The sequence below is a fragment of the Triticum aestivum genome, chromosome 7B, assembly GCF_018294505.1.
Source record: "Triticum aestivum cultivar Chinese Spring chromosome 7B, IWGSC CS RefSeq v2.1, whole genome shotgun sequence".
Taxonomy (NCBI): domain Eukaryota; kingdom Viridiplantae; phylum Streptophyta; class Magnoliopsida; order Poales; family Poaceae; genus Triticum; species Triticum aestivum.
Window position 1 is genome coordinate 705,948,239 of NC_057813.1, and position 15,455 is coordinate 705,963,693.

Consider the following 15,455-nt stretch of genomic DNA (forward strand, 5'->3'; position numbering starts at 1 on the left):
TCACAACGTAACTGGGTGATTATAAAGGAGTACTACAGGTGTCTCCAAAGGTACATGTTGGGTTGGCGTATTTCGAGATTAGGTTTTGTCACTCCGATTGTCGAAGAGGTATCTCTGGGCCCTCTCGGTAATGCACATCACTATAAGCCTTGCAAGCAATGTAGCTAATGAGTTAGTTACGGAATGATGCATTACGTAACGAGTAAAGAGACTTGCCGGTAACGAGATTGAACTAGGTATTGGATACCGACGATCAAATCTCGGGCAAGTAACATACCGATGACAAAGGGAACAACATATGTTGTTATGCGGTTTGACCGATAAAGATCTTCGTAGAATATGTGGGAGCCAATATGGGCATCCAGGTCTCGCTATTGGTTATTAACCGGAAACGTGTCTCGGTCATGTCTACATAGTTCTCGAACCCGTAGGGTCCGCACGCTTAACGTTTCGTTGATGATATAGTATTATATGAGTTATGTATGTTGGTAACCGAATGTTGTTCGGAGTCCCGGATGAGATCATGGACATGACGAGGAACTCCGAATGGTCCGGAGATAAAGTTTGATATATGGGATAATAGTGTTTGATCTCCGGAAGGGTTCCGGAATTCACCGGAAGGGGTTCCGGATGTTTCCCGAAATGTTTGGGTACGAGAACACGTTATTTGGGCCAAAGGGGAAAGCCCACAAGGGTTTTGGAAAGCCCACAAGGAGTCTAGGGGCCAGACGCCACGGTCCCTGGCGTCTGGGGCCAGACGCCAACGCCGGGAACCCTGGCGTCTGGCCCTGGAGTCCGAGAAGGACTCTTGCCTTTCGGGTGAAACCGACTTTGTGGAGGCTTTTACTCCAAGTTTCGACCCCAAGGCTCAACATATAAATAGAGGGGCAGGGCTAGCACCAAAGACACATCAAGAAACACCAAGCCGTGTGCCGGAAACCCCGTCCCCTCTAGTTTATCCTCCGTCATAGTTTCCGTAGTGCTTAGGCGAAGCCCTGCGGAGATTGTTCTTCACCAACACCGTCACCACGCCGTCGTGCTGCCGGAACTCATCTACTACTTCGCCCGTCTTGCTGGATCGAGAAGGCAAGGACGTCATCGAGCTGAACGTGTGCAGAACTCGGATGTGCCGTGCGTTCGGTACTTGGATCGGTCGGATCGTGAAGACGTACGACTACATCAACCGCGTTGATAAACGCTTCCGCTTAGCGATCTTCAAGGGTATGAAGATACACTCCCCCTCTCGTTGCTATACATCACCATGATCTTGCGTGTGCGTAGGAAATTTTTTGAAATTACTACGTTCCCCAACACCTTGGTAGTATATGATTTCGTGCCGTCCTGTGTGTAACATGGAAGTACCACTTAAAGGTTTTTATGACTCATTCCTTTATGTTGACTGGCGTCAGTCCGGCTATATATTCCAACTTGTGTTGCAAACTACAATTCTAATAAACACACTAAAGCGAGTGTTTGCAGTAACATGTTTCGAATTCAGTTGAAATCAATAATCAATATTACCAATGTGACAATGCTATTAATTACTGAAACTTATGGAATTTTTAGGTGATTGTGTATTTCAAAATCTGTAAAGATGAATTTGAGAGGGCACCCAGTTTTGTGCATCATTTCTGTACTAGGATGGCTGACAGCAGCTTGTATGTTGGTTCTCACTACCAATACCTCCAGTTTCTTTCTTGTTTTTAAGCTAGAAGTTTGTTATACTGCTAGGTGCATATATACCAGGTAGTATATTACCAACATGGTGACTTTGTCTCTGTCTGGCTATGCATTCCAACTTATATACAAATTCCAATCTAAGCACACTGAAGCAAGTGTTTGTAGTGACACGTTCAATTTCTGCTGAGACCAATATTTAGTTATTTACCAATATGACAATGCTACTCTGCTAGATTCTTCGCTGGTGCCTAAACTTCTATCTTGTCTGTTTAGATTCGATGGAGCCGTACGTAATCACTCGGCGTTCTTAGTTCAAAGTGATTGTGATTTCAACAGCTTGGAGTTCTCGCAGACGTGATCGGCTTCCCTGCAAGACAACTCGATCTACATTGGTTCACCTGCTGGTGGTCATATCCGTGTTTTGGTTAATTAAGTGTAACATCAACGTGAATGTTCCCTGCCTAAGAATGTGACATTGATATTAAGAGTTCATATCAATTGACAGCTTTGGTAAAAGCTAGCTGTTGTGTACTTTCAAGTCAAAGATTCTTTTCCTTAATTATTAGTTAGAGTTGCTAGAACAGGCGCATTCTGACTAGTGGCAAAACGGTATGGTACCCTCGGCACTAAGTTTGGATGGCCAGTAGAAGTACTGATGATTTGTTCCTCGTGAAATCTTGATTATGCACAAACTGGGTGGACATTTTCTCTATTGTCTGATCTTTGGTCCCTTTTCTTCAGATTTGACGGAGCTGCAATCAGATCAGCATTCTTGAGTTCATAGTCGTTTGTGATTTCAATAGCATGCATTTTCACTCACCTGCGATCGCCTATTTGCCTACAAAGGGGTAACATGACAATCTACATGGCTTCTTCACTTGCCAGCGTTCATATCCATAATTTGGTTCCTTTCATGCTACTTCTTGCTTCGATTAGTGCAAGCAGTGGTGTGGCTGTTATTTGGAGACAAGATTACTAGTTGTTGGAGGAAATGCGCCTTGAACACATTACGTATACTAGCTGAGCTTTGTCCCCAATCGTGACTAGTTGTTCTTAGTTCCGATCAAATTTCCCCCCAGCCGGCAATGCCTTAGCTTCTCAAAATCTAGGAAGCCCTGAAAAAAAGTCATCATTATGAAAAGATACTAGCGCTACTAATAAGGGAAGCTACTTTTTTCTAAGAAAGAAACAAAGCAGAAAACTAAAGAAAGAGATCTTAAGTGAGTCCCGCGAGTAGTTTGTCTTGTTTCAGTCCGTACAAGAAGATACTTTCAGGGTTGCCCAAGAAGGGACGGGCTTATCTATTGGTGGTACTAGTTCCGCGGGAGGTGCAGGATTTCGGTGCCGTCAGCATGGGTCCGACTATCGATCACAAGGGTCTAGATACGGGTCTCGAACGGAAAAGTATGCTACATATTGCTCTGCTCCAGTTCCTTCTGCTTACACCTGGTCAATTCGTTGATCGCCCCTTTTATTTTTGATTTTCAAAACGGCCCTGCTCTCGTCTCTGCTGACGACAATGGCGAAGCCACTCATCAGCTGGGTAGTCAATTGACTACCCAGCTTTTTGATGAAACTAGCATATGCTTGCAAAAAATGTTGAATTTTTTTGTTCAAATTTATATACTTGACTACACAATTTGAAAATGACTACACAAGATTGCAGTTCTGGCACCGCCACTGGCTGACGAAGCCTTTATCTCTGTCTCTGTTATCCTCGTACCTGCTGATCTCTTCGACTAATAGAGTCTATGCTATTGGCACAATGAAATTAAGAGTTTGTACCAAGCAACAGCTGTGGTAAATGGTAAGGTTACTTGGGTACTCCATATTTTTAAAGTGACTTGAAAAATAGAGTAATTTCAATGCGTAAAATCGAACAAGTGGCAGAGTGGTAGTAATGGAGCCATCTCTAGCAAAACCCCTATCCTACAATCTGAAACATATACCTATGTCTAAGAGTCGAGTTGTTCGAATAGTTACAACGAAGGTGCATGCGACAGGAATGTGACAAATGAAGAATACACGCATCAGAAGGTTCGTAAAGCTGTATAGGAGTCTGGCAGAAATCCTATATGCAACTCAATAATTTTAATTATTGAGAATACATGCAGCTCAATAATTTTAATTTTTGATAATAAATGTAGCTCAATAAAAAAATTGAGTGAAAATTGCAGCTCAAGTTTGAAATTTTCTTTTGTTGTATAAGTTTTTTTTTTTTGGAAAATTTGGGGTGTAAGGTTTTGTTTTTTTGAGACAGATTTGGGGTGTAAGGTGGTAGTCTGTACCAGGCGTGGAAACTGGGCTCGTTACTACCGTCAAAGGCCCATTCCAGCTGCCTACACCCACGCTATCACACTCGCACACAACTCCTCCCAATTCCCCATCTCGTCGAGGGTTTCCCGGCGGCTGCCTCCTCCGCCCTACCTCGCCGGGCCCAACCTCGCCGGCCTACAACGCCAATGGCGACCAGCAGCAAGGATATGCCGTCGCCTCTGACGGAGATCCCCGCCCACCTCCTGGTGGAGATCTTCCTCCGGCTGCCCACCGCGGAAGACCTCGCCCGCGCCTCCGCCGCCTGTGTCTCCTTCCGCCGACTCACCACCGACGGCTCCTTCCTCCGCAGCTTCCGCCGCCTCCACGCACCACCACTCCTCGGATTCCTCGACTACGGCAGATTCCGTCCCGCTCTGCCGCCGCACCCATCCGCGCCGGCAGCCCGCGCGCTCGCCCTCGCCGCCGACTTCTACTTCTCCTTCATCGACTCCTACTGCCACTGGACCGTGCAGGACTCCCGCGACGGCCGCGTCCTCCTCGACCGCGACCTCCGACAACATGAGCAGCCCCCGGTTTTCAAAGATCTCGCGGTGTGCGACCCCTTGCACCGCCGCTACGTCCTGCTCCCCCCGGTACCTCACGGCCTAGACGCCTCGCTTGAGCCCCTGTTCCCCATGGTAAGCGAGGCCCAGTGCAAGGCTTTCCTGGATCCCCTCGGCGAGGAGGAGATAGCGGCGGGAGAGACAACATTCAGAGTGATATTGATGGCGAATTGCAAAACTAGTCTGGCTGCCTTCATCTTCTCTTCAAACACAGGACAATGGCAAGCCGCTGCATCCAAGGGTTGGAGCGATTTGGCCCTTGGCAAGCACGACATGGCTGAGATGTCATGGGTCCACCCTTTTATTCTCAGGCGCCATTATGCTTACGGCTGCTTCTACTGGGACTGGGTGGAATTCGGGAGGAAAAAGTTACTCTTGCTTGACACCAGGAAGATGGAGTTCTCCATTGCTGACCTCCCGCCCGGAGAATGGAACAAGGAAGGTTTAGCCATTGTGGAGGCAGGGGAAGGCAGGCTTGGGATGTTTGGTTTCCATGGTGAAGCTACATCCAATCTCATCTATACCGTTGCACGAAACACAGGCAAGAGTCCCAGGCAGTGGCAGGTCAAGAAGACATTCCTACTAGATTCTGGGTACAAATATCGTATCAGAGATGCAACACAGAGGTACTTGCTCTTGACAAGGATAGACGCCTCATCATCTCTAAATGATCGACTTACTGGATATTTCGCAATGGATGTCAAGACGTTGCAGATTCAGAGGGTTTATGAGAAACAGAATTATCGTTTGCATGAGACATACCCATATATCAACTTTCCACCATCATTGCTGTCTTCAAGGAGAATATGAAGTGGTAAAGTTTCTATCGGTTCCAAGTTATCTCAGTCCTTCCATTTATAATTGACCTGTCTATTGCTTCCTGTTCATTATGGCAATTGGTATTTCTTGTTTGATTTAGCAGTGTTTAATTTCTTATGCTCATGGGAAAACTAAGAGAGCTCGGGAACAGTACTGTGTTTCTTTTCTTGTTTGTTTTGATTGCCACTTTAAGAGAATGGAGTTAGTAAGAGAAATAATCTTGTGCACTATGAGTAGCTTATGCACGAGTCCTGATGGAATCACTAAAAACACTGTATCATGATAATTATTTTCGAGAAGTAGTTTTGGTGGTCAAGATAAACATAGAAGGAACACAACTTCGTATCCAGTTTACCTCGGATTGTTTCACCTTGAGAAAATTCACTCAAGTCAAAGACAGCTCATTTTGTACACTTCTTATTTTGATAGATGTAAGGAGGCAGATAAGTTCTTTTTTAGTCATCTTCAGATGTAGTATAATTTTAGCTTGCGATGCTGTTTTGAGATAAACTTGCATAACTTGTGCACACAGGCAACTGAAATGTTATCCCACTTATGTTGTTTTATGTGAATCAACCTCATGAGATCGAAGTGAGTGCTTATCAGCATGGGCAACTGAAATTGCTCTTTATTGCTGTCAATGTCTCCACGTTTCAAATTTACTTGAGATCAATATTATGCTATTCTGCACCTTCCTGTGATACTACTTGCCTAAGTACCTTAAAACTTCTTTCCTTTTAAGCTTGTAAAACTCTTGAATTACTGTGCACAAATTGGGTGGAAAATCTTGTGTGTTGTCTGAGGTTTTTGTCTTGTTTGTCCAGATTTGGTGGAGTCGTCATCAGATCAGCTTTCTGAGTTCAAAGCGACAAGCGTGGGGTTGTGACAGATGTGAACACCTACCTTTCAGACAAGATGGCACATGACAATGAATTTCACTTGGCAATAGTCATGTATATGTTGATCTTTTTTTCATGTTACTTCTTGCTTCAGTTTCTGTGACATTTGACATGGCTGTTCCCGGCCTAAGAATGTGACAGTGAAATGACCAGTTTCAATCAATAGACAACTGTGGTAAAGCTAACTGATCTATGTATGCAATTCATATTATTTTTCTTAACTGTACTAGATATGACAGTGGACCCTTTTAAGTGATGTCGGACAAAAAGAAAAACACTAGCGCAGCATGTAGTTGGACTCGGTTGTTTGTTCTGGCAGCGCTAAGCTGAGAGGTCCATCCATCCATCAACAGGGGGACCTGAACTGGACTGACCTAAAGATCTTCTGATTGATGCAGTTTCTTCTCTCATTAGTCATTACTGGTGGATGCCTCAAGCACACAGTAGATAGACTTGATGTAGATGAACGCAATGTCTTCCATTTGCAAGCAAACGGTAGCCATGAAACAAAAGTAAAAGAAAAAAAGTACAAGGATCATGTATTAGCAATTATTACGTGGACACCATGTTTTGTAGTTATTTCTTCTTTGTGACTAAGTTTTGTACTAGGATGGTAGACGGCACCCAATTATGAGTCATGAGTATGTTGGTTGTCGCTACCAATACACCCAGTTTCTTTCTCTGTTTTTTTTTTCAGTTCAAGTTTGTTTGTTATACTGCCAGGTGCCTAGGTAGTATACTAGTATATGGACTCCTGGAACATGAACATACCAATTTTCGGTGACAAAGTTTTTCATGAGTCAGTTTCCTTTTGTTTACGTGCCTCTGTCTCTGCCTGGATATGTATTCCAACTTGTGTGGCAGTATTACCAATGAGATACCACGAGCGCCTATAATCTGTTTGTCTTATGGCTCGCGAGATCTCAAATATGTGTACAAGTTGTACCCAAGTTTCTTCTCTGGTATCTAAACTTGTGTCTTTTTGTTTGTCCAGATTCAGTGGAGTCGCCATGAGATCAGCTTTCAGAGTACAAAGTGGTCGCTGTTTCGAGTGCGTGGAGTTGTCACAGATGGGATCACCTTGCTGACAAGATAGCGTGTGGCGTGATGATCTACAGAATTTCACTTGGCAGCGGTGAGAAGTTTATGGCGTTCTTGTTTTCATGCTACAGATCACATCCTTCTTTTAAACATTTTTGTAAACGAAAGGTAGCAACGCTGCTTTCATTGATTAGGATGAACAAAAGTTAGAAAAGCAAAGATTCTGGAACTGTCCACTCCAAGGCCAAAGCCCAAAGGACATCGATCGTGTTTGCAGGCCTAACGCCTAAGCGGACACACTAAAATTGTGTCTGCCCAAACAACGTTGCCAACCAGAGCATGTGCAGAACAGAGGACAGGCCGGCAAATGCAATCACTAATTACAATCCACGTAAAGCCTTAGCGTTCTAATACTGGAAATGAATGGAAGACTCAATGTCAAGAGCAGGTCCCCCGGTTGGCTCCACCCAATCTGTTAAACTTCATACCATACCATTCTAGCAATCAAATCAGATAGTTTGGTGAATGATGCTACAAACGACAGTAAAGGAACAGATTCTGTGACCACCATTCCAAAGTGTTACAAATCATATATAGCTAGGAATCAAACAGTTTGGGGTTCATCATGCATATGGCGATGTTACAAATCATACATAGGAAGCAAATCATATCTGGTGTTCCATCGTTCCACGTTATTACATCCATATACTGTAAACAAGTCATAAATCCATATATCGTAAACAACTCAAAAATCCATTGTTCGTGACTGCATGGAGACGTGGCATTTTGCAGTGCCCGGCCGTAGTTTATGAGAGTATGAGCGCAGCACCACTTCACGCATAAACATGCAAGATTCAACAAACCAAATTAAAGTAGATAAAATCCAACGAAGAGGCTACGCATTTAGACAGCATGCAGATTTAGCAAGAGTCTGACGGCTTCATCTCCTGTCCTCAGCCAAAGGGCACGCGGCTGACAGTTATCAACTGAATCAGAAAAATACCAGCAACCATCAGAAAAAGACCAGCAACCTTAACGGCTAACATTTTCAGTAACATTTATTTAACACAAAAAATGGAAGACGAAAACATCAAAAGAATCTAACTACATACCTTTCGTGTGGACCTTTTTCACTATAGAATTTAATTGTTTTTTTTGGAATGTGCTCAATCTTCTGCCAGTTTGGATCATCAGTCGTTACACAAGATTGTATGAACTCGTCACTGCACCACTTGACTGTAATCTCCTCAAGGGACTTGGGCAGTGTTGGAAGCGACTGTATATTCTTGCATGACCGTATATTCATCGTCTTGAGTGATGTGAGGCACTCAATATTGCCTGGTAAGGCATTCAAACTGCAGTCTGTAACGGTAAGCTCCTCAAGAGACTTGGGCAGTGTTGGAAGCGACAGTATATTCTTGCATGATTTTATATCCAGTCTCTTGAGCGCTGTGAGGTGCTCCATATTGCCTGGTAAGGCATCCAAGCTGCATTTTAAGATGATAAACTCCTCAAGAGACTTTGGAAGTGTTGGAAGCAACTGCATATTCTCGCATGACTGTATATTCAGTCTCCTGAGTGATGTGATGTGCTCAATATTGCCTGGCAAGGCATTGAAGCTGCAGCCCACAACTATAAACTCGTCAAGAGACTTGGGCAGTGTTGGGAGCGACCGCATATTCTTGCATGACCTGATCTCAAATTTCTTGAGCGATGTGACGTGCTCCATATTTCCTCGTAAGGCATCCCTGCTGCAGTTCATGACGTTAAACTCCTCAAGAGACTTGGGCAGTGTTGGAAGCGACAGTATATTCTTGCATGATTTTATATCCAGTCTCTTGAGCGCTGTGAGGTGCTCCATATTGCCTGGTAAGGCATCCCATATGCAGCCCATGACTTGAAACCACTCAAGAGACTTGGGCAGTGTTGGGAGCGATCGTATATTCTTGCATGACTGTATATCCAGTTTCTTGAGCGCTGTGAGGTGCTCCATGTTGCATGGTAAGGCATCCCAGTTGCAGGCAGAAAGAAATAGCGACTGAAGATGAATGAAAGCCCCAAGGTCAGGAGCAGGTCCCAGTTGGATCCATCCACGGAGCTCAAGTATTTTAAGGTTCTTTGGGCTGCAGTTATGCTTACCCATCATCCAACTCGGTAACCTTGTACTGTGATAATTCCGGATTTCTAGTCTTTCAAGATACTTGGATGGGCAAAGACCCTCAAGTACCTCTGCTTGAATTTCCGGACTGCAGCTATCATCATCCCAGCACAGTACCAGTTCTGTGAGTTTTTCCTTGCCAGCAAGATTGACTTCAAGAGCTTCCTCCTTGCTCTCAATATTCTGCAGACCATGGATTGCCAGCTTGCCTTGAAGCTTGTTTAGGTGTTTCAGCTGATGTGGCTCATAGCCCTGTTCCCTCCTTATTCTGAAGAATGGTAGCGTCTGGAGCCATATCAACCTGCCCACGTTAGGAAAATCGAAATCTGCCCAGCTGATTACACTGCGCAAGTTGACAAGGTTCATCATATCTGCACCTCTAGAAAAATCCAAACGTTGGCAAGAAAGAAAGTCTACCACCTGCATGTGGTAAAGCTTGGTAAAGGCGCCCGATAAAGTTAGCTCGACCAATGCAGTCACCAAAAAAGCAAAATATCGTAGATGCTTGAACTGACCAATAGAATCTGGGAATGAGAACCTAGCATGAGCTAGTCCAACAAAATTTATCTTCAGTACCCGCAATTTCCGCAGCTCGGTTAACTTAGTGAACATACCCGCAAAGACTTTGCACGCAGTACTTGAGTTGATATGTATCCTGTCGCCGATGATGAGAGTGCGTAATTTTTGCAATCCGGATATCTTCTCAGCAAGGATCTTTGTGTCATAGGTCCCAACAAAAAGATAGCGAACATCTTGAGGAACTTCTCCTGTGAAGCCTTTCTCAATCCTGAAGCAATCTCTTCCAGCAACCTCCTCCGCCAAATCACACAGGAGGTCATGAATTGTAAAGTAATCAACCTCACGTCCATCTCGAAGTTCAACCTTTTGCAGAAATGAGGCCGACAGTAATTCATCAAAATAATTTTTAGCAACATCTTCCATTTCCTCTTCAGGCTTACTAGTCTTTATAAACCCTTCTGCCACCCATAACTTTACTAGCTCATCACGTCTCAACTTATGCCGCCTGGGAAAAATACTGCAGTAAGCGAAGCATCGCCTGACCTGCTCATCAAGATACTGGTAGCTCCACCATAGAGCTCCCATTGTCTCTTTCATAAGGTCCCTATCTTTCTGACTCCTCCAAAACTCAACAGTTTGTGTCTCACGGAGCCGTGAACCCACTGTTCTGGCTGCTAGAGGTGATCCCTTCAGCTTTTTTGCAATGTCCTCCCCAATCATTTCAAGTATTCTTCTATCATGGTCACTTACCCTTGCATCCCGAAGTGCATAATGCATGAACATTTTAAGGAACACTTCATCATCCAAGTCAGATATTGGAATACATCTCTCTTTTACAGCACCTAGAGCTACTAATGCAGCTTCAGTTCGACTTGTCACCAAGATTCTGCTTCCTTCCTTTCCAACATTCAGAGGAGAAATTAACGTTTTTAGTTCTTCACGGTCTCCCGAATTCCTACTGTTGTACCAGACATCATCCAGTACCAGTAAAATCTGTTTCCCACGCAGTTCATCCTCCAGTTTTTCCTTCAGGACATTACGACTATTGAATTTCGGGCATTCTTCCCCTGTAGCCCCCTCAAACATCTCCCTAAAAATGGTATCCAAATCAAATTTCTGAGAAACATGAATCCACATGACAATATCGAAATGTCCTTCCATTTTGTCTTTCCTACACTTTTTCTCATGATCATAAACACACTGTGCAAGTGTTGATTTCCCTGACCCAGCCATTCCATGAATGCCAATTACAGAATAGCATTTATCACTAACAGTATTTGCTTGACAATGGTCTTCCATCTCATGAAGCATTGCGATTATCTTGTCACGATCCTTATCCCGACCAATTACTCCTATCGGAGGGGCTGCAGTAGTGACTGCACGGCGTGAATTGGTAGCAACAGCTCGCCTCCCATCATCATTATGTCCACCTGGCAAGTTCAGTTGTTTCAAAACTTCACATGCATCATTTATAGCACTTTCTATCTTCTCTAGGCTCTTCTTCAATTCCACTTTTGACATACCACTCTCCTGCAAAAACCAAATAACACTTTGTTAGCACATGCAGTAACCTGAAATTTTAGGCATGTATCATGCCTCGTAGCTTTCTCTTATCGATTTTCATATCTTTTATGGCTATTGTCTATGCCGACTCAAATTCTACTCGAACACCAATTCCTAATACCATACATGCAAAGCACTTCTAACCAGAGTAGCACAAGGCCACACACGACATGAAAACTAACTCAAACTAGTACTACTCGGACTGGACATATCTAACTGATTTTTGCAAATAAATCGATTCGTTCGTAGCGGCTGTTGCCCTGTTGCTTCTCATGCTCCTCTAGATTGGGCTTGGGGAGAGGAAAGAAAGATTTAGTAAAAGAAGGAACAACTGGTAATGTAGACGATGGCGGTGCTACTCTACACTACTGTATGAAGGAGAGTTTTTACTTTTTAGAAAGGAGAGGGACCCCAGGCTCTGCATCGAGTAACACAAATCATGCATCATGTATGAAGAAGAGTGCACCGAGAGGCATTGTTGTCCTGCCGAGAAAGGACCAAACACCAAAAGTTGTGCTGTCAGGGCTACACAGGGAGGAGGAACTTGTGGAAGACTGCTAGCTAGTGGAAGAGTGTGACAATCTTTGATTATTGCTGATGATTGGGCTAATTACTCCTAATAAAATACTATATAAACTCTTGATTCATTTGGCTCCAAGAAACTAATCCTATTTTTCCTAACAACCTGTGTTGTATCTCTTACTGCATTTACCGAAAAAGGGTTTCCCCCCGCTTTGTATACAAAGCAACCAACCGATACAGCAAACGATAGGTGCTGGGGCGGAAGCAGCACAGTCACGCCCAAAAGAAATGATAAAGAAAATGAAAGAGAAACAAATGCCGACAACGGCAGATCGACAAAAAACGAAGAAGCCTCGTGGCCGTTGCAACCATCGAAGATCGCCCACCCAGCTCCGAGCCTCCGAAGCGCCGGTACCAAACAACACCTCCAAGAAGGGATGCGGCGATGACGACGCTGCTGCCAAGGGTTTCCCCCGGTACGCGGTGAGGAGAGAGGAAGGGTAGCCCCGACGCCCTCCAGCAAGGTCCGGCGGCATCCTCATGCGCCACCGCGTCGGTGTCGGTCAAGCCAACAGGGATTTCTCCCGATCCCAACCTTCACCTCGGGCACTTTGGAGCTCGCCACCAAACCGACCACCACCCTGCGCCAACCCGGACATGAAGCTTCCCACGCTGTCTCACCACGGCACCGCGGAGCATGGCCTGCACAGTGAAGAAGAGGAGCCGGGACTAGGGCAGCAGCACCGTCGGCACGCGGGAGGGCCCCACCTCCACCGTCGATGACGGTAGCTGACCGGACGCAATAGCAGGAACATACCAGGCCCGTGGCCGCACAGGCCCGGCCGGGATCTCCGAGGCCCGTAAAGTTCCCGCCTTCGCGCTGCAGCCGGCACGCCGTCGGCGCCGCCGCCCCTGTCCAAGCCGCTCCCCTGCCTCCCCGCACAGAGAGCCGCCAAGTGGAAGCACCACCACCACGAGCACCGCCGGCCACCACCACTAGGTCGCCGGACCGCCACCGGCCGAGCCGCACCACCGCCGCACGCCCGCAACGGAGAGGAACCATCTCAGCCGCCGGGAGCCCGAAGCCGGACCCCAGCCGCCGCCCACACCGCCCGCGGCCCGCGCCGCCTGGCCAGATCCGCCGCCGAATCACGCCCACGCACGCCCCACCAGGCAGCCGCCGCGCCACCACGAGGCACCAGCGGGGCCGACACGCCGGCACCACCAGGAGCTCCCGGATCCGCGCCGTCGAGCCCCGCCACAGCCCAACGCCTCCTGCAGCCCGCCGTCCCACGCCGGCCAGGAGCTCCGCGAGGAGGAGATGGAGCGACCCCGCCGCCGCCCACACCGACCGGGCTTCGCCCGGCGGCACCCCTAGGCGGCGGCGAGGGAGGAGGAGGCCGGAGGAGGAGAGGCTGGGGGCGGGGCTAGGTTTCCCCCGGCCCGCTCGTGGGAGCGGCGGCGGGGGTGGGGAAAGGGGTGAGATCCCTCTCTTACTGCATTTCAAGGTCTTAACATCTACTAGTTTACATAATTGTGGCAAACAAGTGAGAATGCATTTCAAGATTAAAGTCATACATATCTATGTGGCACAAGAAGATGAGCACATCCAAGCATGAAGGCAGGGAAATACCTTATCTTTTAGGAGGGATCTTGGCATGGCAGACCGAAGAGTCTTCTTCAGTGAATCCATCTTACTGCCGGATGACTTGGCATCTTGGGTCTGCTTCTTGAGGCGCTGATACTCAACATCATCCAAGATGTCTTCGGCCTCGTAGAGAGCAGACCTAAGCTTGTCTAACAGTGGCTCCAAGCGAGCCCTGTAGGTGCTCTCGTCGACTACTTCCATCACCCGCTGCAGTTGTAAAACTTGCATATCAACAATCTTCAGCTTCTCCGTTGCGTTAAAGTCCAGGACGGTGAAAGCTTTGTTGAGGAGCCTAGGAATGATGGGTGAGGCGAGCCAACCTACTGCGGTTACGCCCCATCCTACAGCAGCAGTGATGCTAACCGGGTCCGCCATTGCAAGCGTTGGGAGAGAAGGCTAGCTAGGCTGAGGCTGCAGGGTCTCTAGGCACATAGACCCTGCAGCTGCAGGGGTGAGCACCGCCGGCGAGGTGAGTGTGAGGGGGGAGCTCTCTGATCTACTCTCCAGATCTGATGTGAGGCTAGGGTAGTGTGGGGAAACACAGAGGATGCGGGACGGGTTTCATTTTCTATTCTGCGGCGGACGACTCGCCGGAGAAACAGGGTGGTTGGGTCGTCGGCGCGTGAAGACAAGATCAGGTCGGCCACGGTTCCTACTTTGCTCCTTAATTATTGCTGACACTATGATTTGATTAATGTACCGTCGTGCTCTGCTGAATGTGCCCAATAAAGTAGCCGTGCAAGCACGCTGTCAAAAAAGAATTACCGTTAAGCATAGCATGCGGTACTTAATTAGCAGCTTACGACAGACAGTAACAGCCTCCACTACTGAAAGTGTCATGTACATGTTGTGCTGAATGTCAAGAGAAATTTGTATTCAAAATGGAGGTGTGGTTTACATATCTATTGATCAACTTCCTACACAGACGACCAGGTGCATCTTCTCCAATAACATACTCCACATCTTACCACTCCACTGATCAGGGCAATGTACAATGGTTGATAAGATAGTCGTATCTTAAGTCTTGCATGTAATTTAGAGATGACAAAAGAAATTGTTTACAATGGGTCATCTCTTAGCCTTATCTTTAATAATTAGTTATTCCTAAAAACGTGGTGAGACATATTGTGCTAAGGGCATGTGCAATGGTGCTATCTTAGGAGTGCCATCTAGGATAAATGATGAGGTGGAGGAGAGAGAATTCATAAGAAAAGGCTTGCCTTCTCTTATTTAAGAGAAGGCAAGAGATGATATCTTAGCACAATATGTCTCACCACGTTTTCAGAAAAAGCTAGTTATTGAAGATAAGACTAAGAGATGACCCATTGTAGACAATTTTATTTGTCATCTCTAAATAACATGCAAGACTTAAGATAAGACTGTCTTATCAACCATTGTACATGCCCACACAATTATGAAAAGGCTTATCTCAAGAAGACAAGCCTTTTCTTATGAGTTCTTTCTCCTCCACCTTATCATTTATCCTACGTGGCAGTCCTAAGATAGCACCATTGGACATGCCCTCATAAGCATCAATTACGTAACTGTCACCAAGCAGCGCTAAAATTCGCTCATCATGTTTCTTGGTTTTTTCTTTTCCTTGTCACTCATCATGTTTCTTGGTTTTTCTTTTCCTCGTCACTTTCAGTTGCTTCACAATGCTGAAGTAATTAGCTGAATACAGGCTCACTGTTTCTGGCAAACAATGTATTTTTTTTCTTTTCTTA

The 15,455-nt window shown here is 46.0% G+C and overlaps 2 protein-coding genes across 4 annotated transcripts; one reads left to right on the forward strand and one right to left on the reverse strand.

Moving 5' to 3' along the window:
* Nucleotides 1–4,042: 4,042 nt before the first annotated feature.
* LOC123160877 (uncharacterized) lies at nucleotides 4,043–8,727 on the forward strand. Of its 3 annotated transcripts, none has more exons than XR_006480439.1 (5): nucleotides 4,043–5,185; nucleotides 5,265–5,373; nucleotides 6,203–6,452; nucleotides 7,272–7,412; nucleotides 8,500–8,727. XR_006480439.1 is itself a non-coding variant. In XM_044578723.1 (3 exons), the coding sequence occupies exons 1-3, from the start codon at nucleotides 4,143–4,145 to the stop codon at nucleotides 6,302–6,304; spliced, it is 1,254 nt and encodes a 417-aa protein (XP_044434658.1). In that variant the 5' UTR covers nucleotides 4,043–4,142; the 3' UTR covers nucleotides 6,305–6,533. The 3 variants fall into 3 exon arrangements, 1 of the variants encoding a protein (XP_044434658.1); XR_006480440.1 differs by having other exon boundaries at nucleotides 6,203–6,331; XM_044578723.1 differs by lacking the exons at nucleotides 7,272–7,412; nucleotides 8,500–8,727 and having other exon boundaries at nucleotides 6,203–6,533.
* Nucleotides 7,989–14,297, reverse strand: LOC123160876 (putative disease resistance protein RGA3). The gene is made up of 3 exons (XM_044578722.1): nucleotides 13,714–14,297; nucleotides 8,431–11,525; nucleotides 7,989–8,304 (listed from the first exon to the last, which is right to left on the reverse strand). The coding sequence occupies exons 1-3, from the start codon at nucleotides 14,101–14,103 to the stop codon at nucleotides 8,301–8,303; spliced, it is 3,489 nt and encodes a 1,162-aa protein (XP_044434657.1). The 5' UTR covers nucleotides 14,104–14,297; the 3' UTR covers nucleotides 7,989–8,300.
* Nucleotides 14,298–15,455: the final 1,158 nt, after the last annotated feature.